The sequence below is a fragment of the Hibiscus syriacus genome, unplaced genomic scaffold (genome assembly GCF_006381635.1).
Source record: "Hibiscus syriacus cultivar Baekdansim isolate YM2019G1 unplaced genomic scaffold, ASM638163v2 tig00110044_pilon, whole genome shotgun sequence".
NCBI classification, from domain to species: Eukaryota; Viridiplantae; Streptophyta; class Magnoliopsida; order Malvales; family Malvaceae; genus Hibiscus; species Hibiscus syriacus.
In genome coordinates, this window is record NW_024062574.1 from 1,827,591 (window position 1) to 1,853,154 (window position 25,564).

Below are 25,564 nucleotides of genomic sequence, written 5' to 3' on the forward strand. Positions count from 1 at the left end.
TTTAATTAAAAATAGTAAATTTTTTAAAGAAATTATATTATTATCTTTGGGTCGGGTCGGACTTTTTCATCTTGCATATGAACCCTACCTGACCCGACTTCACCCCTTAAAAAATCGATCCGACTCAATCCGAACCTGTTTTTTTTTTTAAATCTAACTCGATCGGGTCGGAACCCGTTGGATACGGGTGAAATTACCATCACTAAATATAATTGTTCGAGCCAATACCTCTAGAAAAAACAACATTTTTTTTATCGTTGAGATCATTTGATGAATTCAATTAAATATTAAAATTAAATTTAGATATTAAAATTTATTTTTATATGATTTATTGTAAACTTTTATGAACATTACCTGAAATTTCTAGGGGGGAAATATTTGAGGATTTAATTGTTTAAAGCAATATATGTGACATTAATCATAGGGGGTGAGCAAGTGTCGGTTCAATTAAGTTGTCTTGCAAATGCAGCTCATCATAACATATTTTATTTATTTATTTGTCTATTTGATTTTCAATCCTTTAAGAATTAAGACAATAAATATTTTTAAAAATGGTTTTTGGGGAAAATAAATAAGAAAAAAACACTTGGGTTTACAAACAATATATTTATTTATTTATTGGTCATATTTATTTGTATGTGTGGACATAAATATATATATTCTTCTAAATATATTTGTTTAATTGCATTGCTTGGGATGAATTATTGGTTCATGTGAGAATTTGCATAATTGGAAGGTTCTTAGAAGTATCTTAACCATATAATAACGTGTATACTTTTCTTTAATTTCATACTACTAATATATAATATGGTATTGGGTGGTCCATTATCATATGCTTTTCCCAACACCCAACTAATATTAATGAAAAAAATTAATAACAATCAAGATGTTAAATTCTTACAATATGGTTATTTTTTATTTGTTTGTCGTTGCAGTCAGATTTATTCGTACCTATTTTTTGTTTAAATCTTTTGGTAGGGTTTTTAACTTTTTTTATATATGGTCATTTTATGATTTAAAGTGACTAGTTTTAATATTATAATCTAAATTATGTAATTAATTTACGATGATAGTTGTTAAATACATTTCATAAATGTAAAAATATATCTTAAAATTTACTTAGCATAAGTTGGTGATGTATCAACATAATAATTTGGACATACCAATTTTTTTTTTTTGACACAATTGGACATACCATTTATTTTGTATTATACATTTGCATGTGATAATACATAGTTGACCAATGAGAAGAGAGTTCACCCAAGAATCTAATCACGTTCATCAATTGTTGAAGATCAACGTACCATCTCTCTCCACGTGTCGAGAGGCCATAGAATCATGAACCTTGATGTGACATACACATGCAGCCATACAACTTAGCCCCCCACAGTTTATATTATTGAGGGTTTTGCTCTTCTCACTGTATTCTCCTCCATTTCTCATCAATCTCCTCTCCAATTTGGTCCAAGAAGGAAAATTTGAAGCTGAAGATATATTATAAAAGAAGATAGAGAAAAGAAAAGGGTTAAAGAGAGTTTTTTTTGTTTCAATGGCTAACATGCTTGGAACTGAGCTGTGCCTCGGATTGCCCGGTGGCGGTAGTGGAAATGAAATCGACGGTTCTCCGAGAACGACCGGTAAACGAGGCTTCTCGGAGACCGTCGACTTGAAGCTTAACCTTCAGGCTAAGGAAACCGACATGGTTCTTAACAAGAACCTTGACAATGGTTCCAAAGAGAAACCGATTTCAGCCAAAGATCCTGCAAAACCACCGGCCAAGTAAGTCATAATAACACCAACACCATAGCTTTTGTTTCTTCATGTATAAATTAGGGTTATGTTGTGTGTTTGTCTCTTAAACAAGGTCTCGAGTTTGATCCCTTTTGCTCGGAAGAAACAGTTATATATTGATTCAAATTCTAATTGAACTCGATCGAGGTCGGTCATTTTGACTTTTTAGGGCACAGGTGGTGGGTTGGCCGCCGGTTCGATCTTACCGGAAGAACGTTATGGCTAACAATAAGAGCACCGGCGAGGAAAGTGAGAAAGCTAGCTGTGCAGCGTTTGTGAAGGTGCGCATGGATGGTGCCCCATATCTTCGCAAGGTAGATTTGAAGATGTACAAGAGCTACCAAGAGCTGTCTGATGCCTTGGCCAAGATGTTCAGTTCTTTCACTATGAGTAAGCCTACACAAATTATCAATACAAAAAAAACGTACATGAACATGTCATATAACGTGGGTCAAGTTGATTTTTATTTGTTTATTTATTTATTTTTTAAGGTAACTATGAATCTCAAGGAATGACAGACTTCATGAACGAGAGCAAGCTGATGGATCTTCTCAACAGTTCTGATTATGTCCCAAGCTATGAAGATAAAGATGGTGACTGGATGCTCGTGGGTGATGTCCCATGGCAGTAAGTCAATTTCATCCACAAAAACTTAAACTCGTTCCCAAACCTACACACTCACTTTCGATATTTACTCCGTAGAATGTTTGTCGATTCCTGCAAACGCTTACGCATAATGAAAGGATCAGAAGCAATCGGTCTCGGTACACATTCAAACTTCTAGCATCACATGTATTCACATAACAATGAATAATCATGTTAAAACATTATATATACATTTTTGCAGCACCAAGAGCAATGGAGAAACGCAAGAGCAGAACCTAAAATCGACATGTATTTGCTGCCTGCTGGAACCAAGATCATGGGATTGTGTTTATGCATTTTTATTACACATATATAAATGGCATATATAGATATGATTAAAGAAGTGACGATAGTACATTTGTAATGAACTGATGATGGGGGGATTGTCATAGCTTGTTGTTCATGTGTTTTGTTCTTCCCCCCACTCAGTTTTAATGCTAATGGTACTTGTTTCTTTTTAATCTTCCCAAATTGAAAAGATTCTTCATATCATGTATAATTCAATATATTTATATTGTTATTGATTTAATTATTGAGTTTAATATGGGGTTTTTGTATTAAATATAATGTTAATATTTGAATTGGGATTCTGAGGATCACCATGACGGATGGGGAACATGACCATGTGAAGGGTGTTGGGGCATTCATTTATGGCCATTAGTTTATATAATGCTTTATGTATTAAGTGATTCTTTTATGGGATCGCTAACATTTAGGGTTTTTTTATAACGAAATTGTGTTGTTAAGAAGGTAACGACTTAAAAATAAGATTAAACATAATAACATCAAGATTTACGTAGAGAAAATCTTAAAAGGGAAAAGTTATGAATAAAATTATAAGAATTTACGACTATCAACCTTACATGAATTTTAAAAGGGAAAAAGAAATAATAATAAATAAAGGGTTTGGGTGTATGGCTTGCTCAAGTCCAAAGCCAAAAACCCATCAAAAAATGAATAATGAAAAATACATAATCGGCCGGCCGCCATCATTAACTTCCGATCAAGTTACCGAAACTCTGCACCGGACCCGGGTTTTTTCACTGTCCTCCCCATTTTCCCTCACTTTCTCTTCATCCAAGTAAACCCCATCTCTCTCCACCAAGCTGAAAAATCAAAAAGTGAACCTTTGTTTTTCTTCTCTCAAATGGATTTCAACGAACTAGAAGCAATCGAGGGCCTGCGATGGCCGTGGCACTCATGGCCCACATCAAAGCCCGATGCCGCTTCATTGACGATCCCACTCTCCGTCATGTGCACGCCGTTGACGGAGTTCTCGGAGCTCCCGATCCTCCCTTACGAGCCTCTTATCTGTTCCAAATGCGGCGCCGTTTTGAACCCATACGCGCGCGTCGATTACACGTACCGTATATGGTATTGCTCCTTCTGTTTCTCCAAAAACCCTTTCCCTCGAACCTACTCTTCTTCCCTCGAAGAATCCAACCTCCCGGCCGAGCTCTTCCCCAATTACAGCTCCGTTGAGTACGCAAAGACCGTTCATTCCGCTCCCAAGCCTATGGGGTCGTTGTTGTCGTCGTCTTCGTTGTCGTCGATGACGTCTTCGATGGCCGGAGAGGTGGGCGGAAGAGGGCCGGCGTTTGTGTTCGTGGTTGATGGGTGTATGGAGGAAGAGGAGTTGAGAGCGGTTAAGAGTGAGTTGCGGCGCGTGGTGGAACAGTTGCCGGAGAACGCGTTGGTTGGCTTGGTTACATTTGATGCAATGGTGAATGTGTATGACCTCGGGTTTTCGGAGTGTTTGAGGGTTGTCGTGTTTCATGGTGACCGCGAGCTTTCTTCCCAGCAGGTAATGAGCTTAAAAAAACATCAAGACCCCATTTTTATATATGTTGAATTATTAGTTTCAAATTGTTTTTTATGGTATTCAATCATTCAATGTGATCAAGAATTATGTGCTGTAATGTAATTTGAATGCTAAATTGAAAGGTTGAAAGTATCGGTAGCGAATGCATTTTGTTTAGCAGTGGGGAGAACTGTTTGGTTGTTTAGAAAGTTCTGGTTTTTGTTTTTAGGCAAAATTTTCTTTACAGATAAACCTGAAAGATGGGAATTTTTTAGTTTCTCATATAGTTATTTGGAGGCTAAATTGAAAAGAAGAGAACGGTGATTGTTTAAGTCGTTAGATTATGTTTAAGAGTGGAGGTAAGGATCCCGGCACTGCCTTTTTCGGAATGCTGATGATTAATTTTGTCGGTATGATGTGTTCAGGTACAAAAGCTTCTTGGAATCGGTGGTACGAAGATACAGCAACTTGGAAAGAGTCCTGCTATCCAAAAGCAGAGTTTTCTGCTGCCAATATCGGAATGTGAATTCAGTATAACATCTGCAATAGAGGAAATCCGTTCCTCTGTGCAGGTGAGACCAGGTCATCGGCCCCAAAGATCGACTGGAGCGGCGATAGTGACTGCACTTGGACTTTTGGAAGGTTTCTTGGTTAACACGGGATCCAGGATCATGGTCTTCACATCTGGACCTGCTACTCGTGGCCCTGGGATTGTTGTAGACTCGGATCTTGCTATTGCAATTAGGAATCATAAGGATCTCATAAACGGTCAGGCACCGTACTACCAGAAGTCTTGCGACTTTTATAAGAGATTATCGCAAAGGCTATGTGATTCATCTGTTATTCTTGATCTGTTCGCTTGTTCTCTGGATCAAGTTGGAGCAGCGGAGCTGAAGGTCCCTGTTGAGAGCTCGGGGGGATTCATGATTCTAGGAGAGTCTTTTGAATCCCATCAATTCAGAAAATGCATGCGTCATATATTTAGTCACAATGAAGAGGGGAATTTGAAGATGTATTTTGATGCAACCATCGAAATAGTGACTACCAAAGACTTGAAAATCTGCGGAGCCCTTGGACCTTGTGTTTCTCTTCGGAAGTTGAATACTTTGGTGTGCGAGAATGTGATCGGGGATGGCGCTACTTATATGTGGAAGTTGGGGACACTTACTAGTAAAGCATGTATTGCTATCTTCTTCCAAGTAAACTACGAGCATAAACCTCAACCTGGAGCTGCATTTTTGATACAGTTCATAACACGCTATAGAGATGGGAACATGGGAGTTAGGAAACGGGTGACAACCGTTGCAAGAAGATGGGTTGCAAAGCAGTCACCGGAAATTCGTGCTGGGTTTGATCAGGAAGCAGCAGCTGCAGTTATGGCCAGACTTGCCATCCATCGAGCAGAGACATGTCTTGCTAGAGATGTTATCAGATGGCTGGATGATACACTTATACGGTTTGCTTCCAAGTTCGGAGACTATATACAGGAAGATCCTTCGTCTTTTCGTCTTGCATCAAACTTCTCACTTTATCCCCAATTCATATTCTATTTAAGGAGGTCCCAATTTCTTGATGTCTTTAACAGCACTCCCGACGAGACTGCATTCTTTCGACTGATGCTGAATCGTGAAGGAGTTACGGATTCAATTGTCATGATCCAGCCCACACTTTTACAATATTCCTTTGATGGACCTCCAGTTCCGGTTCTCTTAGATATTCGCTCGTTATCCCCGGATGTTATTTTACTCTTCGACTCTTACTTTTGTGTGGTTATTCATTATGGATCCAAGATTGCTCAATGGAGAAAGCTCGGTTACGATAAAGATCCAAACCACGGGAACTTGAGAAAGTTGTTCGAAGCCCCGGAGCTCGATGCAGGTCAATTGGTGGCCGAACGAGTTCCACCTCCAAAGCTTGTTAAATGTGACCAGCATAGCAGTCAAGCAAGGTTTCTTCTAGCCAAGTTAAACCCATCGGTTACTCAAGATTCGACTTACTCGGATGGTTCAGACATTTTATTTACAGATGATTTGAGCTTACAAGTTTTCATAGATCACTTGCAAGCCCTTGCAGTGCAGGGCTAACTAACTGAGATTTTGTACACGTCTCTTTAGGGTTACATATATTTGTTTTAGTGTGGTTTCCAATTTTAGACATACATATTCGCTTCAGGGCCATATATATGCGTCATTTCTGCTACAACTCTAATTTTACTTGTTCTTTTTGCCTTCGATATCTGTATTTTGTAAACTAGCAGTCAAAACTTATACGAGGGATTTGATCCTCTAAAATTACTTCAAATACGCAAAATTATTCGACATATCCATGTCCTAAACTCGCATCGAGATTTGAGTATTAGGAGATGAATACATGCATTGCTTAAATCTTTGAAACCTCAAGCTCATGACGCAGGTTGGTCACCAAGAGCAGCTGTACCTGCATCCATGAGGATTCCTGCCAAAGCTTTCCAAACCAGTACCCCATCGTTTCCGACGATGGGAATCTTGTTACATTGACTACGAAACTAGATAATGTTGAGGAAAATCTCTCGAGCTCGAAACATGCTTCATTTGTACAACTTGGAAGATTGCAATCATAACGGTAACGGCATTCCAAGTTTCTCACTACACCCTTTATCCGGTGAACAAAGGCAAACCGGGAGGCGCAAACACCAGTCTCTTAGTATCAGGCCCCATGGAAATGGTGCAACAGCCAATCTACATACTGGTCCCGGTATTTCCACTCGGTCCATTTCTACAACGTCCATCTAAACAAATCAGGCAAGGCTTGCGAAATCAACATTGTTCCATTGACTACGAACCCAGACAATGTTGAGACAATCTCTCAAGTTCAAAACATGCTTCAATTTGCACAACTCGAATGCTTGTGATTGTAGTAATAAAGGCATTCCAAATTTCTCAGCTCACCTATTTTCCAATGAACAAAGGCAAACCAAGAGGCACAAAAACAGGTATCCTAAGCCAAACGTCCCGATCTTTCCACTCTCCATTTCTACATCCATCTAAACAAATCAAACCAGACTTGCGAAATCAACATTTCAAAACAAAAACGATGCTTGACAGAATCACCTTTCACAACTTTACAAATGCAATAACACCCTCATTTTGTGGTTTGCACCCAAATTCTCTACTTTCAGCAAAGCTTCATAGCACCCTTTCTTATTAGCCATGGGGATTTAAATTGTGACTGTGAATCGTTTTCGGACATTCATTGCGGTAGCATATCAACAATGACTGCAAAATGGTGACCCTAACACTATTAATTTGTTCCTATCACTGCATTGATTTTGCTATTAATGCCAATCCTTGTACGAAAATTTTCACAATAAGGCTTTCCAAATTCAACTAAAACAACAGTAACAACTTTCATTCATACTAATTTTAGAACACAACAGTTCAAGAATATTGAAAACATGCAAGAGATTGTTGTGGAAAATGAAAATGAAAAATAAAAAATAAAAAAAACTGATAATTTCTGATGGTTTTTCATTGTCAACAATGAGACTACGTTAAACAATTCTGCAAATGTACCATGTTCAATCTAAAGAAAAGACCCAAATGATCAAATAGAAGAATAATCCCCTCTAGTACTATCGAGCCCCTCATCCCCACCAGCAAGCACGTGCCCGTACGGCGACTCCAAATCATCCATTACCAGATCGTCCGTACTCCTCAACACCGCATGCAAGATCACGAAACCGACTCCGACGGCAACCGCCACCAGAACATTCCCCAAACGCCTGTGAAGACCAGTCCAGCCACCGTCAAGCCGACGAGGGCGGCGAGGACGAGGCGGTCGTCGATCAAGAAGCCGAAGATCACGATGGGCTCATCGCGATCGCGGGCGAGGAAGAGGAAGAACCAAGCGAGGAGGATGACGAAGAAAGTGACGAGGGCTAGAGGGTGGTAGATTAGGGATAAGCAGAGGATCACGAGGAGGACTATGGTGTAGTTGAGGCGGAAATGGGTTATGTTTTGGGCGATCCGGGTGGTGGCGTCGGAGGACGAGGTTGGGATGTCGACGGCAGTGATGTCGAAGAAATCCCGCCACGGACGGCGGATTGAAGTCAAGGACTGGGCGGTGCCCTTAAAGCTAGAGAATAAAGAAGACATTTCCCGGGAAAAAATCACACCCAAAACAGAAGAAGACGAGAAAAAAAAAACCCAGAAATTTGGAAGTTGAAGAGACGAAGAGGGAGGGATTTTGCAGTAAAATGATTGTCTGATTCCAGAGAATTTAAGGTCAATTTAAGCTCCTGAAATATCGAAGCCCCTAATATGTTTGTTACTTCTTGAGCTAATTCTTCATTCTTTTCAATGCTCAAAACTCTTCAATTAGTCCTTACATTATATAAATATTTTAAATCTAATCTCTATACTCTAAATTAATAATTTTAATCCTATATTTTTAATAATTGTTAATTTTTAATCAAATTCTGCTAGACCATATTTATAATTTATACGTACGTTATAAATTTCACTCATATTCTCTAATTTAATCGTTATATATATATATATATAATTTAGTAATATTATTATTTTATTATTCAAGTCAAAATTTATATTTTAAAATTTGAAATAATAGAAAAACTAAAATTGAATTGCTTAGAGTACAAAGAATAATATATAGTATTAGGACTAATGATTTACTTAGGGATGATAACTGATCGAGTCGAATTTCCGACTTATCTAACTCGAGAAGCATATTTCCTTCACCTGAATTTAATTCGAGTTTAGAGAAATTCTACTTAATTCAAGTTCTGAGATAAAAAAAAAATTTACATCCAACTCAATTCGACATAAATAAAAAAATATTTTTATGCGATAAAATAAAAATCTAATTGAAAATAACAATAGAAATAGATATTATAATTAGCTCACTTTTCATTTAAATCATTTCAAGTAATTTAATCTAACGAGAAAAACACCTCTAACTAACCTCGAGGCTGCAAAATATATACAAATCCCTGCTAGTATTCCCCAAAATCACGTCTTCATCAATGCGAAGCCAAGAACACGTATAATTCTGCTATACGGCTGGGCGGGCGGCCATTCATTCACCACTCCGACTCGTCGGAACCCGGTAACGAAACCGGCCCGAGTGAATCAGCATCTACACTGGCAAGCATCTCAAAATCCCTACTTGTATCTATCCATCTTACGGCAAGCACCAAGAAACAAACGACGACACCCTTCTCTATCTTCGACAGCTCGTCGCTTAGGAAGGCTGGTTTGGTGCCGGGAACATATTGGTAATTCGACATTTTCCAAGCCGAGAGAAAAGCATTCCTCACGGGTCCACACCTCAAGAACACACCGTGTTGAGATATGTAGCGCACGACTCCCTGCAAGACTTCTCCCTTTAAGGGTTTGAAGGCCCGGCATGTAAACACTACGGTGAAAACCATATTCCCCGAGTCGTCCAGTACATTTTTTTACCTATTCTTTTCAAGCTAGTTACGGCTAGAAAGTAACCGTGATCCTCGCTGGCTTTCTCCTCAGACAGGTCCTCGAGTAGGCGTGCTAGAATGAACCCTCGAGAAACCAGTCCGTTTTTATCCAAGTTTCTAGCATGTACCTTCACATCCCTTTGCAACTCCACTTCACACAACATTATCAACTTCAGAAAGACAATAAAAGCACTCGTGAGAAAAAATCCGACAACAAACCAGCTAAATCAAGAAGTAACAACAATTGTTCGAATTGAAACTAATCAATCGATGATAATGATTAAAAAGAAAAGGAACAAGGAAATCTATATTCCCCCATGAGCCATCATTTGGCTATAAATTTCGATATCAAGCTTATCTAATACAGAAAGTAGCTAATGCCAATGACCATTGCTGGATTCCTTTTCAGACCTCAGCAGAACGGATCGCGCATCTCAACTATTCATAACGCAACGAAGAAGAAAAGTAAAGAACGAGAAATGTTGAAACTAGCATATCAGAAGATCGATTGGCCTAAATATCCACGAGTATCATGATTTCGCAAGTGTCTTCCATCTAACCAAATCGACAACCTACTTTAGAAGATTCATTTTCTGTGGCTTCCCTGATCAAACTAGAAATTAGATTACCAAGGAACCGTGCATAAGGATGCCGCGTTTGGCCGGAATACAATCATGAAGCTGAAAAGTAGCACATATTCCGAGGGGCATACCATCGAAAAACTTGCTTGACCGATCTGATTGATCGAGAAAAAGCCTACAAACTACAAACAGTTCATCCTCTAACAGTGAGAATCATGGTCTGTGATTTTCATCTAGACGTAAGACAACAAATTAGATAAACCCATGAATCAAACTAAGCAATTACAACCTCTTATTTGATCAAATGCATTAAAATCTGCCTCACAACATTCAAATTTACAGTCAAATCCACTGCAAAATTAGATAATTTCAGATCAAACATTTCAACCAGGAGTCGATCATCATGCTTAAAACAGCAAATCCTACTCCTTGAGCTTGGGGACAACTTTTTTTTTTAATTCTTCAATTGTGCCAAATAAAACAATCAAAACCCTAAATTCTTTATTCGATTACGATTGCTTCAAGTGTAACCCATAATTATCGAAAGGATAAACCATGAAACAAAAAAAAAATACAGTCTTTCTTCAGGAAAAGAAATATATGAAAATAGGCTCAAAGGAAAAGAACCTGATTATCTGAAATCACAAATAGGATCTTCTTCTTCCTCCTTTTTCTTCCTTTCCAAACAACTATTTTCTCTGGGAAAATTTGAAACGAAACGGTGTGCGCAGAGTAGATATATTGAATTATGTGGATTGATCAAATGTACCGTCTTGGCCGAATTGCTTGCTACGTTTGTTTTTTGGTTTTTTTTTGTTTAGAAACCCGACCGATTTAAGCTCAGAATTTGAGTCGGTCAAATTCATTTTGAATAGGGTAAGCTACGCGTATGGTCCCTTTTATTTTACTAATGTTCTTATTTGGTCACTTATTTTAGGAGTTTAGTTTTTATCATCTACATTTTCGGATTATAACATATTGGTCACTCGAACGTTGATTGTTAGTCACTTAACGATGATGGTTAATCACTTAAGAATTTTACTCAAAAAATATTGTTAAAAGAAATAAAAATTTGACAATTAAATAATTTTAAAAAATAAATATTAAAGTGATAATTTAAACTAAAATTAAAAATGAAATTTAACATTATATCCTTAATAAATAGGTTAAATATTTCATACAATATATATGACTTAAATACTAATATTATAAACAGAATCAAATAAATTTAAAATATTTAATTATAAAATAAGCGTCTAAACTATAACGGTTTTGACGAATGTGCCTAAACTATTTTTTGAATGATCATGATGTCTAACGTTACAAATGTTACCACTTTAGGTGTTTGGACCATCAACAACGTTAATTTCCTCTATTAAGAGACATGTGACGCACTCTATACTTTTAAAACTTTTTATTTAAAATTTAAAATCATTTTTTTAACAAAATACAAAAATTTCAAAATAACCCTAAACTTTGAAAACCTTCATTTCAATCCCTAAGCCCACGTCGACTATCGACATTTGTCGTCGACGAAGCTCCACCCAACCTTACCTGTCACTGCGACTAAAACCCTTATGAAATCATGATCGGTCGACGACGAATCGATATTTTATACCATGCAAAACCTAAGATAAAAATCGCGATCCACGCGATTTTGACGGTCAATCGACGATAACTACGACATCGTATGACTATAAGGATAGAAAAGACTACGTCGACGGCATTGGTCATGGCTGGAAAGGGTTAAGATTTAGAGATTTTAGTAATTTTGGGACTTTTTTGTAATTTAAGAGAAATTATGTTATTTTATAAATATAATAATATTTTCTAAAAAATAAATTTTAAAATTATAACATGTGCCACTTAACGAGAGAATTTAACTTCGTTGACGACCTAAACACTAAATTGATAACGTTTGTATCGTTAGTTAAAGAAATAATACTACACAATCGCGGGGAACCAAATGATCATAAGTCAACCTTATTTCATTCATAAAATCGTATTCGTATCTTTTTATGCTTAAAAATGTATAACTATAATTAATTGTCATAATATTATAATTTATTTTTGATTTGACTCGATTAAAAAACATTGATGAATGCTTATTCAATTGAAGTTATTGTATCCACAATTATATAAATATATTCAGGGTTATAGGATTTAAAATACTCAAAGTAGAATCAGAGACCTTGTTAGAGACGAGGAAGGAAGCTGAATACAAGGGTTCATGCTTAATCTTGAAAGACCCACTAGTGCCATGGCTGAAATTTGGGGCCTCCGTCAAGGTTTATTGTTAACCTCGAAGAAGAATCCACTGAACCCTGTATACATATATAATCCCAGCTCGAAAAAACAAAACACCAGTATACTAAAAGAAAAACGCCATGGAAAGTGAGTTGATAAAGCAGATGCTACAAGGAGAAATCTTCTGGTATGAAACGACGACGTCGAGTACTGCTGCTGCTGCTGCTACTGCACCGAGTGCTTTCGTTCCGTATTCGACTGTCGCTCTGGGTTGTGACGGTGGTGGGAATTCCGGGAATTTGAGCAAGAGGATGATTGGGTTCTTGAAGAAGAGTTGGCCGGGGGCGACGGAGGATGCTAAAGAAGGTGAGAAAGAGAGGTGTTTCCGTCACATGGTGAATGAGAGAATGAGAAGAGATTTGGTTAGATTACTAAAATGATCCCTACAATGTGCGTTTCCCGTGGATTTAGTCCCCATTAATCCTCAACTTTTATTAAAATGGTCATTTTTATTTTACTCCTTATTTTAGCATTTTAACCTAACGTTTCAATTTTTTGTCAAAATAACAACTATTGAATGACAACCAGTAGTTGATTAGCTGACAACGCATGTTGCTGACGTGACATTTTTACATATATTTAATTGTTAACATATAACATGTTATGTCATAACCTTAGGCGATGTGTCACATACCACGTCATCACTTTATACGACGTGGCATGTCACATTTTACCAATTTAACACATGTGAAAACATTACGTCAATAACATATGTTGTCAATTAGTCAACTAACGATTTTTATTCCGCATGATTCATTTTGACCAAATATTGAAATGTTAGGCTAAAATGCTCAGAGAAAAAGAATAAGAGCTAAAGTAACCATTTCAGTAAACATTGAGGGTTAATTTCGTCATTATGCCTTTGATAAATATGGATAAAACAACTTCTAGTCCTCATATTTGGTAATCTTTTCCAACTTAGCCATTGAACATCTGGACTGATGTTTGGCATGGAGGAATGATAAGAACTCGATAGTTCAAATGGCGATGAAGAGAGTTCAAGAGCTGGAATGGGTGAAGAAAGATTTGGAGAGGAGAAACCTTGAGCTGCAAGCAAACTATAATGGGGGAAACAGAGTGAAGATAGAGAATCCAATATCTGGGATTGATTCAATGTTGGAACCTCTCAAATGCTTGAAGGCTATGGATTCCAAACCCACAATGATCCACTCAATGTTTACTCATCAACAATTCCTTGCTGTCATGGAGTTTGAATCTCAGGTAAATTAAAAAAAATAAAATGGTCCATCGACTATAGAGTATTGCTTTATCGAGTCCTTCAACAATTAAAAGTTACAAATGGTCCTCTGACTATAATATATTGATTTCTTAAGTCCATGACTATTAAAAGTTATAAAATGGTCACTTGACTATTCATTGTGTTCCAAACTCGTCCATTTCTTTTAAAAAATTTATGGCAGTTGATGTTAACCTACTGACTGAGATATGATGTAATATGAACCCAAAATCTAAAACCACTATCATATCACATTCAGCAGGTTAACGTCCAGCTTAAATTGCCATTAATTTTTTAACGAAAAATGATGAATAGTCGGGTGACCATTTTTAACTTTTAACTTAGGAAAGTAATATTTTATAGTCAGGGTACCATTTTCTAACTTTTAATATTTCAAGGGCTCATAAAGCAATACTCTATTGTCGAGGGACCATTTGTGTACTTTACCCTATATATAATTAGTTTATAAGATACTAAAATTGGGGTATTGAATTAAAGTTTACTTAACTTCATGTTATTAAATTAAATAAATTAGTATTTTACTCAATTTTTTATTTTAACAAAAAAATATGTAAAAATTTTAAAATTGTAATTATCATGATATCTAATTAAATTCCGATTAATTAAAAATGATTTTGATCAATTCAACCCGTTAAACATATCATATCATATCTTAAATTGATGTCATATCATGTAATGAAATTCACCTTATGAAATCAACACTTTTTATGTTAAATGAAAATTGATGTCATTTTCCCTAACGTTACGAACATTTTTGTATAGGGACCGAAATGCAAACTGCGATCTAATCATGGATCTATACAGTAGTTTTACCAAAATGATGTGAATCGTAGTAATGCTAATCGTTGATTGTAGATGGGAGCTGCCAGGGTAGAGGAGGCAGTGACTAAAGCATTGCAAGGAGCTGAGAGGAAACTTCGGCAACGTTGGACCGACCGAATATTAATACACGGCCGCAAGTTTTGATCAAAGTTTTCTAATGGAAAATCACACGTGGCTCCAATTCATGGATGATTCAAGATTGGGTCAATTGACAAAAAATGTAAAATTAATCGGGCCAATTTGTAGCACAAAAAGTTAATTCTGGTGTAATAGTTTTGACTTTTCTCTCCATTTCTTAATTAGGGATGAACAATGAAGTATGGTTCAATTTAGTTTTTAATTGGTAGCTTGAATTCTTCTTCTATAACCTAAATTGACTCTATTAATGGATAATATATAAAATTGTTGTTTTCTCATATTCGAACAATTATATTTATTGTTAATAACTAGAAAAATTACAAATAAATTATAACTTATAATCAACTCAGATTATTAAAAAAAAAGTAAATTTTGTATTTAATACATAACTATTAGTTTTGATCTATTTTAATACATGAACTTTCAATCTATCAAAAATTATATTTAACGTTTAATTTTTGCTTTTAGTACCTCGCATTAACTTAATGATTTGTACTTAACACCTTTTTTACGAGTAAATTATATGATTCATCACTCAACTATTTTCTCACTCCTATTTTAATCACTAAAATTTAATTTGTTTTAATTTAATTACTAAACATCCAAATTACTCCTAATTAAATCACTTTAGCTTTCAAATTTATTTATTTTTAGTTTTTAATTATACAATAACAAAATAATATTAAAAACATCATGTCACAAAAATTATTAATAAAATAAATTAGAGTGATTAAAATAAGAAAATTTAGAAAGTTGAGTAGTTAAATTAAAAAAAAATAAACTTTAGTACGAAAGGAGTGAGAAGATAGTTGAGGGACGAATGATGTAACGACATATTACTACTACGAAACAAAAACTAAACATTATGTACTGTTTTGAAAAGTTAAAAATTTAGATACAAAAAAAATGATAAATAATAGTTTAGGTACTAAACGCATAATTTATCAAAGACATGAACCTCGTCAAGCATGCCTTTAAATGGTAATATATAAAACATAGACAATAATCATCCGAAACAATATAAAATTGTCATTAATTAAAATGCCTAAGGTTGCAACAATCAAAACTTGATCGACATGAATTATCTCTTCATACACCACAGATATAAAAAGGTTCCCAAACCACATGGAACTGACTTCATTTTAGAGGAATGAACCTAGAAGAGTGAGTGGCACCGATACCGGGTCTACCGTGCTTCACCGGCTTGTACGAAATAGAAAACTCGGCGAGGTAATGGCTGATCATCTCAGGCTTGATTTCAACTTGATTGAATGTCTTGCCGTTGTACACACCGATGATGCTTCCAATCATTTCGGGCACGATGATCATATTACGCAGGTGGGTTCTAACTGGCTCTGGTTTCTCACCAGGTGGTGCCTCCCTTTTCTATATCAATACATCAATGTAAGATTAAACTTTCACAGAATAATCAAAACACCGATGCATCTAACGCAGTTCGATCAAAGATAATATTCGCTAAAGCTATAGAACTACAATGACAATTCAACAACCTAGGATGAGTAACACTAAACTTATTCGAGTAACCGTAAATATATGAAATGGAACTCGAGATTGGAAAACGAAACCATAAACTGCTAAACAATAGAGAAGATGAGATGGCTACAACACATGCGATAGAGTTAGTTACTTTACTTGCAATTAGAATGAGCCAAAACCTTTTACTTAATCAAATCAAAACTATATTCAAATATGTGCATTCCAGTGGGATTTGAAACAAAATCAAACAAATGCAATCATACAATACGCCTCAAGAGTAACGATTCCGGACAACACATTGAAAGAAGAAAAGTAAAAAAATCAACTTCAAGACTATATTCAAATATGTGCATTCAAGTGGGATTCGAAACATAATCAATCAACAAAATGCAATATACCTCAAGATGATGGGTAACAATATATGATTCCCGACAACATCATCGAAAGAAGAAAAGGAAAAAATCAACTTCAAGACTATATTCAATTATGTGCATTCAAGTGGGATTTGAAACATAATCAATCAACCAAATGCAATATACCCCAAGATGAGTGGTAACGATGTGAGATTCCCAACAACATCATCGAAAGAAAAAGTAAAATATCAACTTCAAGGCTACATTCAAATAAATGCATTCAAGAGGGATTCGAATCATAATCAATCAAGCAAATGGCAAATGCAATATGCTTCAAGATGAGTGGTAACCATATATTATTGACATCGAAAGGAGTAAAAGATCAACTTTAGCTCAGTGAGATGTGTTACAAAATTTTCAAGAAATTAAAATAATAACCATAAGAATCAAATGCTACATGCCGAATAAAATACATGAGTTTTACCCTTAAACAAGTTTAAACAGAAATCAAATGAACAATGCCAAGTAACTCTATGTCAACCCTAAACCTAATTATAAATCCCACAAATAAAATTTATTAAAAAGTAACAAAAAGGAGCAAATTAAAGATCAGCTTACCTCCTTGCGAAGCTTCTTGATCAAAGCCATTGGCTTTCTCTTGAGACCCCTCTGGAACCTAAAAACCACATCAGAAGAACAATTAGAAAACAAAACGAGATTGATACTTTTTTATCAAAAATGGGGGGGATGATATCTTAGCTATTTACCTTCTACGAGCACGGGCGGGGAAGAGCTTAACAAGCTCGTCGGTGGACATATCAAGCAGAGCATCCAAATCAACTCCTCGGAAGCTAAACTTCTTGAACGTTCTCTTCTTGGGGACTCCAGCAGCTGCAACCTCCGTCTCCACATCCGCCTGTTAAAGTTGCATTCAAATGAACATTACATAGTAAGAAAAAAAGAAAAAATAAAAGCAATAAAGTGAGAGAAAAACACTGAAGAGTAACGAGACGAATGTATTGTTAACTACCATGGTTGAATGCTTTGGTGTTCACTGAATCTCGAGCAGCAGCCACTAAGTGTTTTTTTCTGGGGAGGGGACGACATAAATGCTTATTACTTGCTTATATATAGTCTGTGAACCCTAGAATCAGACTCCTGGGTACCAAAGTTGGGCTTGCAATTTGGTTCGGGTTTACTTTTGAATTTGGACTAGTGTTTTGAGTTTCAACTACGATTGCAATTTAACCCGAATCTGATTAGATAGAGTTAGATTTTATTAAAAAAATCGAGATTTGGTCAGGTCGGATAGGATTTTTAATTAGGCCAGGTCGGGTCAAATTTATACTCTAATCAGGTTAGATAAGGTTTGAATGAAGGATACCTATTTTCGGATCGGACCCAATTGTAAAAAATCCAATCCGTTATCATCTCTAGTTTCAACATTTAATAAACTATTGACGTGATATATATCACATCATCATTTTAGATGACATAATATATATTTTCGTTAGTATCTTGAGTAATATGAGACATTCTACCTGCCTACATCAATGATATATATAAATCATTAGTCAATTAATAATTTTATCTAATACATATTATTTTGAATAAAAAATAAATTTAAAATTAAAATACTAAAAATTAAAATGATTGTTTGAGTAAATGTTAAAAATTAATTTTTAGTATTATACTTGAAAAATTAATATATTTTATTCACAAAAATAGTTATTATCCAAATATGTTTTTACATGAGGTTTGTAAATATAGAAGTAATGACTTTTATGAAGATTATTGCTTTTCCCTCGAATAATGAAAATAATTATTTTGATTATTGGAAGAAAATAAATTATGGAAAATGTTTTTCGTGTTTTCTCATGTTTGGTTTAAGGGAAAATTTTTGGTCAAAGGGAAATATTCTCCGGTCGAAGGAAAATCATTCCTTTTCTCCCGTAAAACAACAGCAGCCTTCATCTTCAAAGGAAAATCACTCCTTCAAAGCTCTTTACATCCAAATCATCCTATCAAATACTCTTCTCACCGGCGACGATTATTCAGGTCATCATCGTTTATCTCCTCAGGTAATCAAACGATTCTTACCTTTTGCGATTTCAGATTTGTGCTTCCCTATTTTCATCCCAAACGATTCTTATGTCGAGGGTTCACTTCATCCCTCCCCTTTCAGACTACCATGGGTACTCTTATTAGTTTTGTATAACATTAGATGTAAATTATTTTCAGGAAAATTAACGAAAACATAAGTTTCTGAAATTATTTTTTTTAAAATTAGCAAAAAAATATCTTATAATATAGAGTTCGAACAACGGAAAATGCTTTTTTATAAAATATTAAAAAAAACAATTTATTTTCAAAACCTGGTGTAAAGATATAACATAGGAAGAAGAAATGTAGGGCAATACCCTCGCCCCGACTACTATAACTAAAGTAACGAAGCGGCCATGGAATCCCACACCGAGTCGAAAAAGAAACGGTGTTAATATGCGCCAATCGCACTAACGTGCGCCACAACCTCTCCCCGTGGAATACCACGCCACCCCTTGTTTCACGGGGGAAGCGCTCGGCCTTTGGCGCTTTCAAGAATAAAGGGAAAAACGATAACTACCGATCTACAATGGTTGAATGCTTTGGTCTTCTGAAGCTCCACCGGGGAAGGTGGACGATAGAGAAATGCTTATGATAAATTGCTTATATATAGAGAGAGAGAGTTTGAAAACCCTAAAGATCATATCTTTGGATACCAACATTGGGCTTGCAATTGGGTTAGGGTTTAGTTTTATCAAATGTTAGATCATTTTTATCGTTAATCAATTTTGACATTTAATTGTAATTCTCGTCTTTATATTGGTTAATATTTTTAGGATAAAGTATATAAATAATATTGATTATAAGATATTATTTTATTGAGTCTTTTGACTATTAAAAAATATAAAATGATCATTCGACTATAGGATGTTACTTTGTTGAGTCCCTCGACTATTAAAAGTTACAAAATGATCATACGATTATTCATTATATTTCGAATTTATTATTTTTCGTTAAAAATGAACGACATTTTGAGTTAGATGTTAGTCGTTTGATATTTTAAGATCAAATTTTAAAATATTCATATAGTATATTAACATTCAGCTCAAATTATGTCAATTTTTTTAGGGAAATAATGAATTTGGAACATAATGAATAGTCAACTGACTTTTTTTATAATTTTTCATAGTCGAGGGACTCAAAAAGTAACATCTTATAATCAGTGGACCATTTTATAACTTTTGATTGTTGGAGATTTAATCAAACAACATCCTATAATCAAATAATCATTTATATATTTTATCTATATTTTTATTATAAATTCATTTTAATATTTAGTCCTATGACAAATGGATCTATAAGATGTAATATAATAAAAAATTAAACACATATTTGTATGAGTAAAAATATATCTTATGTCATTCAATTTTTTGTTTTATAATGGAATTTAGGGTAAACTACGTAATTGTGATATAAACTGTAACACCCCAATTTAGGGGCTAAAATTAAGAAAATATAAATTGGTGGATTTAATTTGGTATTTTGAAAGAAATAAGGGATTAAATTGTAAGATTTCAAAGTTGACAGACCGTTTTAAGAAGTGCAGGAAGTTCAATGGCTAAACTCTTGGTTTAGCCATTTTTAATTATGAGATATTATAAACCCCCAGACTCCCGTATGTTTCTGGAAAATTTTCCAGTTTTCCTCTCCCGTTCTCCTTACTTCGAACTCCGATCTACTCGCCGTCCGACCTCCGATCGACGAGCCGAAACCACCATCGTGTTCGTTGCCAACCGAGGAACAAAACCCCTCAAACCTTTCGTCGTGAATCATCACCGTTCGTCGTGAATTTCAGTTGAAGTATCGTCGGTAATAACTCGGTTTTAGTTGGTTTTTCATCGATTCACGACGATCGGGTCATCTGTTTACGACACCTCCCGCACCATCGTGTTCCTTGTGCCGTTCCGAGTCCACCGGTGTTCTTCTTTTTCTCCGGCGGCGGCGGCGCGTTGGGAGGTGAACCGGTCAAACTTCCCGATTTGTTGAAATCGAGCTCTCCGCCGTTCAAAATTGTGAACCGAGCTTTGTAAGTATCTCGAAATCGCTCAAAATAATTTTTAGAAATTTTTCCGGGATTTTATCACTGTTCACGCGCCCCCACGCGCCGCCACTGCGCGTGGGGAAGGAAAAAGTGACCGGTTTGACCGGTTTTGGAACTGTTTTGACCGGTTTGACCGGTCACAACCCGACCCGACCCGTGACCGACCCGACCCGTTTACCCGACCCGTTGACCCGACCCGACCCGTTGACCCGACCGTTGACCGTTGACCCGTGACCATTGACCGGAGTTGACCACTGTTGACCAAAACTTTGACCGGCTTTGATCGGGCATTAAACGACCTTTGACTTCGACCGAGTATACCTATCCTGACATTTTTCGACGTTCCAAATCCGATTCCGCTGTCCGTTTTTCGAAATTCGAACCCGAAGGCCTCGTAATTGTCAGTCAAACCCGTTGACTTTGATTTTGACCAAAAAATTCCAAATTTCCGAAAAGTCATATTTTATGCTTTCGACGTCCTGAATCCGAATCCGAAGTCCGTTTCGCCAAATTCAAACCCGGTAAGCCGTCTTTCACTGATTTATCACCCGATTCGATCCGTTTATCGTAATTAAGCTCCGTTTCTGATATAATTTATGCTGATATGTATCTGAGGAATTATTGGAAGTTGAATTGAAGATCAAAGGCGTTCGAATGGAATTTTTATGGTCGATCAGTATTACACGGAAATCGAGGTAATACTTTACTACCTCTTTATGCTTTATGGAACATGTTGATATTGGTAAATGCATGAATAAGATAATGTTGGTCACTTTTGTGGAGTTGAATAATTTATTCACTCGATATGAATGTGGTAGAAATTCTGTAACTGAATACGGATCGAATGACTAAGATAAGAGATTGATAATTGTTAGAATTAAATTACAAGTTTGTGATTGGTGATAAGAAATCAGCTCTGGATTTGTAACTTATATTTTATATCATCAAGGGTTAAATGTTAAAGATACTTGGATGAAAAATTATGAGAATACTCCGATATAAAATTACGAAATTACCTTATGTTGGAAAATGATAGAATTGCCCCTGGAAGTTGGTTAATAACTCTGAAAGACATATTGATCCGATATAACTACTGATGTGCATAAGAAATGTTAGTTTTATTTGGAAATTATGGATAACCGGTTTTAATCCTATGAGAGTTGTGAAGGAATCATTTCAAAATCAAAGAATGTTCGGGAAAGCAATTGATCATAGGATCTCTAAATTATAATTATTTTCGTTAAGTGCTAATATTGAAATTATTTGGTTAAGAAATTACGAAAATGCCCTTGAGAGATAAAATAGTCTGAATTGACCCTGAATGAGAGAGTACTTTGAGGATTTGTACTTAACTCGATTAAGTACGAATTTAATTGTTAAGATCCTGTCTTTGTACAGAAAAATTTATAATATTCTGTTTGTAAAATCTGAGAAGACACTTGACCCGAAAATATTCGAATAAGGGGTAAATACTTGAAGAGTAATTTATTGGAGGTATTCTGCTGACAGAATTGTTCGAAAGGACTGAAGTAAATGATAAGATTGAATTAAATAATAAGACCGGATGGAAGGAAATGATTGAAATATTCTAGAATTATAAAATGACCAAATTACCCCTGGAATGGAAATAACTCAAGAATGTCACCAAGCTCAGGAATGAATGGATATACTCAAGCTTTGAAATGAATAGAAAAAAAATGTTAAGCACCAAAATGACCAAAATGCCCTTATGACCTAGAATAAGTAAATGTCTTGGATTAATTAAGAAATCCAAATAAACATGGATGTTGTGCTACCAGTAAAAGTTGTGAAACGCAACTTAAGTGATTAACCAACGTTAGTACTATATCATTACCTGAATGATATAAGTATCACTTGAATGTTGTTCATCAGCTCAAATTTGGATCGATGATAATTCTGGAAGTACTTGGCGCAGCTCAACTCTAGAGCGCATACAGTACTAATAAGGAGTAGCGTTAGTCAAATCAACCACGAATACCAGAATGACTTTATTATATGAATAAATGAAATGAAATGTAGTACAACGTGTATTTGAAATTCAGAAACGTCTGAATTATTCTGGAAAACTTTAAAGTAATCGAGATAGACTTGCTTACCAAACGAACTAAGTAACATCAATGAGTAAGGATTAAATAGGTGATTTGATGAGTTTGGAAACACTGTTGAACTTACATGATGAATTGTCATTATGGGTTATGAGCCATGGATCAAGTACGTCAGTATTTCCTGATATTGTTGAAACGTGGAAATGAAATAAAGACCGTTGGAAGATTTATTCAGTGATGATTATGGGGATGATCTATGGATCTGCACTATGGTATTAAAGAGTGAATACACTGGAAGGATAATGAATTGACTTGTTGACATGCATCAGTTTGAGACTTGTGTAACTCGAGTTGTTTGATAATATGATCGATAGTCGTAGATTGTAAATGACTTGAATCTTCGATTCTATATTTCATCTAAAATCACTTCGGTCATGTTAAAAAAAAAAACAAGTAACGCAGATGGAAAAGATTCTGAATATCTCATTTGGTTCAATTGGGCTGAAATCCTATGAATTTAAAGTATATTCCTGAATACCCCTGATGTTTGGGTAATGGAATCACTCGCAGTAAATCTGAATTTAGAATTATTATGTATAAAGGTTCCTGAACGTTTTCCTAAAGCACACGAAAATATAGTGGGATTCTAATGTATCAACATTAAATGTCTGGCTAGATCGGTTAGTAATCGATTCTCCTCAATAGGACCTTGTTCCAGGAATTCGATCAAATTTCATAAGTTTCATGTTATCCAAAATGATAACTACAATGGCCTCTGGAAATACTGGGATTCTCTAGTGTGTTCCCTACTTATTATTGAACTATTTTATTGGTTTTAATACGTGGTACACCGAATTCATTGGTTATTGTTTATGGATGCACCAATTTAATGTGACAATTTATGGAATATGGCTGCTATCTATTTTGTTTTGAAATGGTATATGATTACCATGTTTTTGGATTTATGGAATTTATGTCACGGTGCAATTGAATTTTGGAATTGAATTACGATGGAATAGCTCTGATCAAGCTAACTGGGCCTAATGTGACTTTGAGGGCCCCAAGATGTTTCATTAGGTCGGCTTTCCTTTGCTGTGTGCTTAGGGTAAGCTATATGGACTTATTGACTTGGGCTTAAGGATACAAGCTTCAGAGCCTATCCTTAAGTCGGCTTTCTTTTGCTATGTGCATAAAGTAAGCTATATGGAAATAATTTTGGCAACTACTGATGGTGTACCAGAAAAGGGTTTAAACTATGATTTTCAAAAGTTAAACTCTTTTACGAAATTGTGATATTACTGGACTATGATTTGTACCTATTATGATTTTATTATACTGTTGGAACACACTAGACATCCTATTCGATCTCCTGAAAATGTCATACTTTGAAAGGTTTCTTATGAACTGAGATTCATGGCTTCTACTCGATGAACTTCTAAGGGAACCCCAAATTATTCTACAAGCTGGTATACATATGATTCAATAAGGAAATTATATGGCTTTCTATTTATCTACATGTCATGTAGCATCATCTGGTAGTTCTGTATTACTGAGCTTTCCAAAGCTCACTCTATTACTCACCTTTTCAGGTTAAAACAATTGTACCAGTGCATCTATCGACTTCAGTAAGGGAGTTCTTCCGGCGTGGTTGCAGAGTATGGTATTTGTGATTAGGGGGCATGTAATTGTATTTTGATTTATATACAAGTTTGGAAATCTGTTTTATTTTTAAATAGTGATAAATGATTTTATAAGTTTACATGTTCTGATAAAAAGTTTTAAAATTTCCGTTATTTTTACGGTGGGTCACTCCGGTGACCCTAATGTGACTTCCCGAATCGGATCGGGCTACCCGCATCGGTTTGGGGTGTTACATTTAGTGGTATCAGAGCTATGGTTGAGTTAAGATTTTTCAAGATAGACCGGCCGGTCAAATGTCAAAATATGTCTGATCAGTACATGCCCCTAGACTGCAATCGTACTCTCTGAGCCGGAACTCCAGGGCTGAGTCCCTATCTGTATTGAGTAAACCAAAGTTTCTATCTGCTAAGGCTATACTTGTACAAAAAGGAATACCAGTAACATTGTCTAAACGCTGTAAAGTATCTCATGAGCCATGTGAGAGTTATTCATCTGAGAATTTCTGACTCGACTCCGGAAATGAAATTGAGATATGTTGCTGCTCTACGAGCCTATTCACGTATCCAATGCTGAATTGATTTCACAAGAATAAAGTTGTTCTGATTATTTACTTGGACTGAGGGAGAATTCTGAAGAGATTGATTACTCGAGAAAATTTTAAATTCTTTTATTGAAATAAGGAAAATTTATGATAAGAATGTATGCTCAGCTGGTTAAGGATAAGTGGAGGAATCGTACTTTTATAAAAGCTATTGATAGATTTGAAAGAACTGATGGAAGTTTTATTTATGCAATTATGTGACATGAATGAATTTCGAGGACGAAATTTTTTTAAGGAGGGGAGAATTGTAACACCCCAATTTAGGGGCTAAAATTAAGAAAATATAAATTGGTGGATTTAATTTGGTATTTTGAAAGAAATAAGGGATTAAATTGTAAGATTTCAAAGTTGACAGACCGTTTAAGAAGTGCAGGAAGTTCAATGGCTAAACTCTTGGTTTAGCCATTTTAATTATGAGATATTATAAACCCCCAGACTCCCGTATGTTT

At 35.5% G+C, this 25,564-nt stretch overlaps 4 protein-coding genes, 1 long non-coding RNA gene and 2 pseudogenes across 5 annotated transcripts; 3 read left to right on the forward strand and 4 right to left on the reverse strand.

Moving 5' to 3' along the window:
* Positions 1–1,419: 1,419 nt before the first annotated feature.
* Positions 1,420–2,932, forward strand: LOC120213854 (auxin-responsive protein IAA14-like). The gene is made up of 5 exons (XM_039211906.1): positions 1,420–1,779; positions 1,961–2,181; positions 2,283–2,418; positions 2,494–2,555; positions 2,639–2,932. The coding sequence occupies exons 1-5, from the start codon at positions 1,550–1,552 to the stop codon at positions 2,674–2,676; spliced, it is 687 nt and encodes a 228-aa protein (XP_039067837.1). The 5' UTR covers positions 1,420–1,549; the 3' UTR covers positions 2,677–2,932.
* LOC120213858 lies at positions 2,849–3,598 on the reverse strand. Its single transcript, XR_005524814.1, has 2 exons — positions 3,564–3,598; positions 2,849–2,882 (listed from the first exon to the last, which is right to left on the reverse strand). It is a non-coding gene; the product is annotated as an uncharacterized LOC120213858 (long non-coding RNA).
* On the forward strand, positions 3,338–6,413 carry LOC120213853 (protein transport protein SEC23-like). The gene is made up of 2 exons (XM_039211905.1): positions 3,338–4,240; positions 4,663–6,413. The coding sequence occupies exons 1-2, from the start codon at positions 3,584–3,586 to the stop codon at positions 6,319–6,321; spliced, it is 2,316 nt and encodes a 771-aa protein (XP_039067836.1). The 5' UTR covers positions 3,338–3,583; the 3' UTR covers positions 6,322–6,413.
* Positions 6,414–7,706: 1,293 nt separating this feature from the next.
* LOC120213855 lies at positions 7,707–8,450 on the reverse strand (annotated as a pseudogene).
* A 692-nt stretch (positions 8,451–9,142) lies between these two features.
* LOC120213856 lies at positions 9,143–11,046 on the reverse strand (annotated as a pseudogene).
* Positions 11,047–13,540: 2,494 nt separating this feature from the next.
* Positions 13,541–14,828, forward strand: LOC120213652 (transcription factor bHLH92-like; the record flags this gene model as incomplete). Its single annotated transcript, XM_039211734.1, has 2 exons — positions 13,541–13,816; positions 14,709–14,828. Coding segments are annotated over 2 exons (387 nt in total), but the record flags the coding sequence as incomplete, so codon positions are not given.
* Positions 14,829–15,819: 991 nt separating this feature from the next.
* On the reverse strand, positions 15,820–17,762 carry LOC120213578 (40S ribosomal protein S15-4-like). Its single transcript, XM_039211681.1, has 4 exons — positions 17,694–17,762; positions 17,431–17,579; positions 17,282–17,339; positions 15,820–16,199 (listed from the first exon to the last, which is right to left on the reverse strand). Exons 1-4 carry the CDS (start codon positions 17,694–17,696, stop codon positions 15,951–15,953), a joined length of 459 nt encoding a protein of 152 aa, XP_039067612.1. The 5' UTR covers positions 17,697–17,762; the 3' UTR covers positions 15,820–15,950.
* Positions 17,763–25,564: the final 7,802 nt, after the last annotated feature.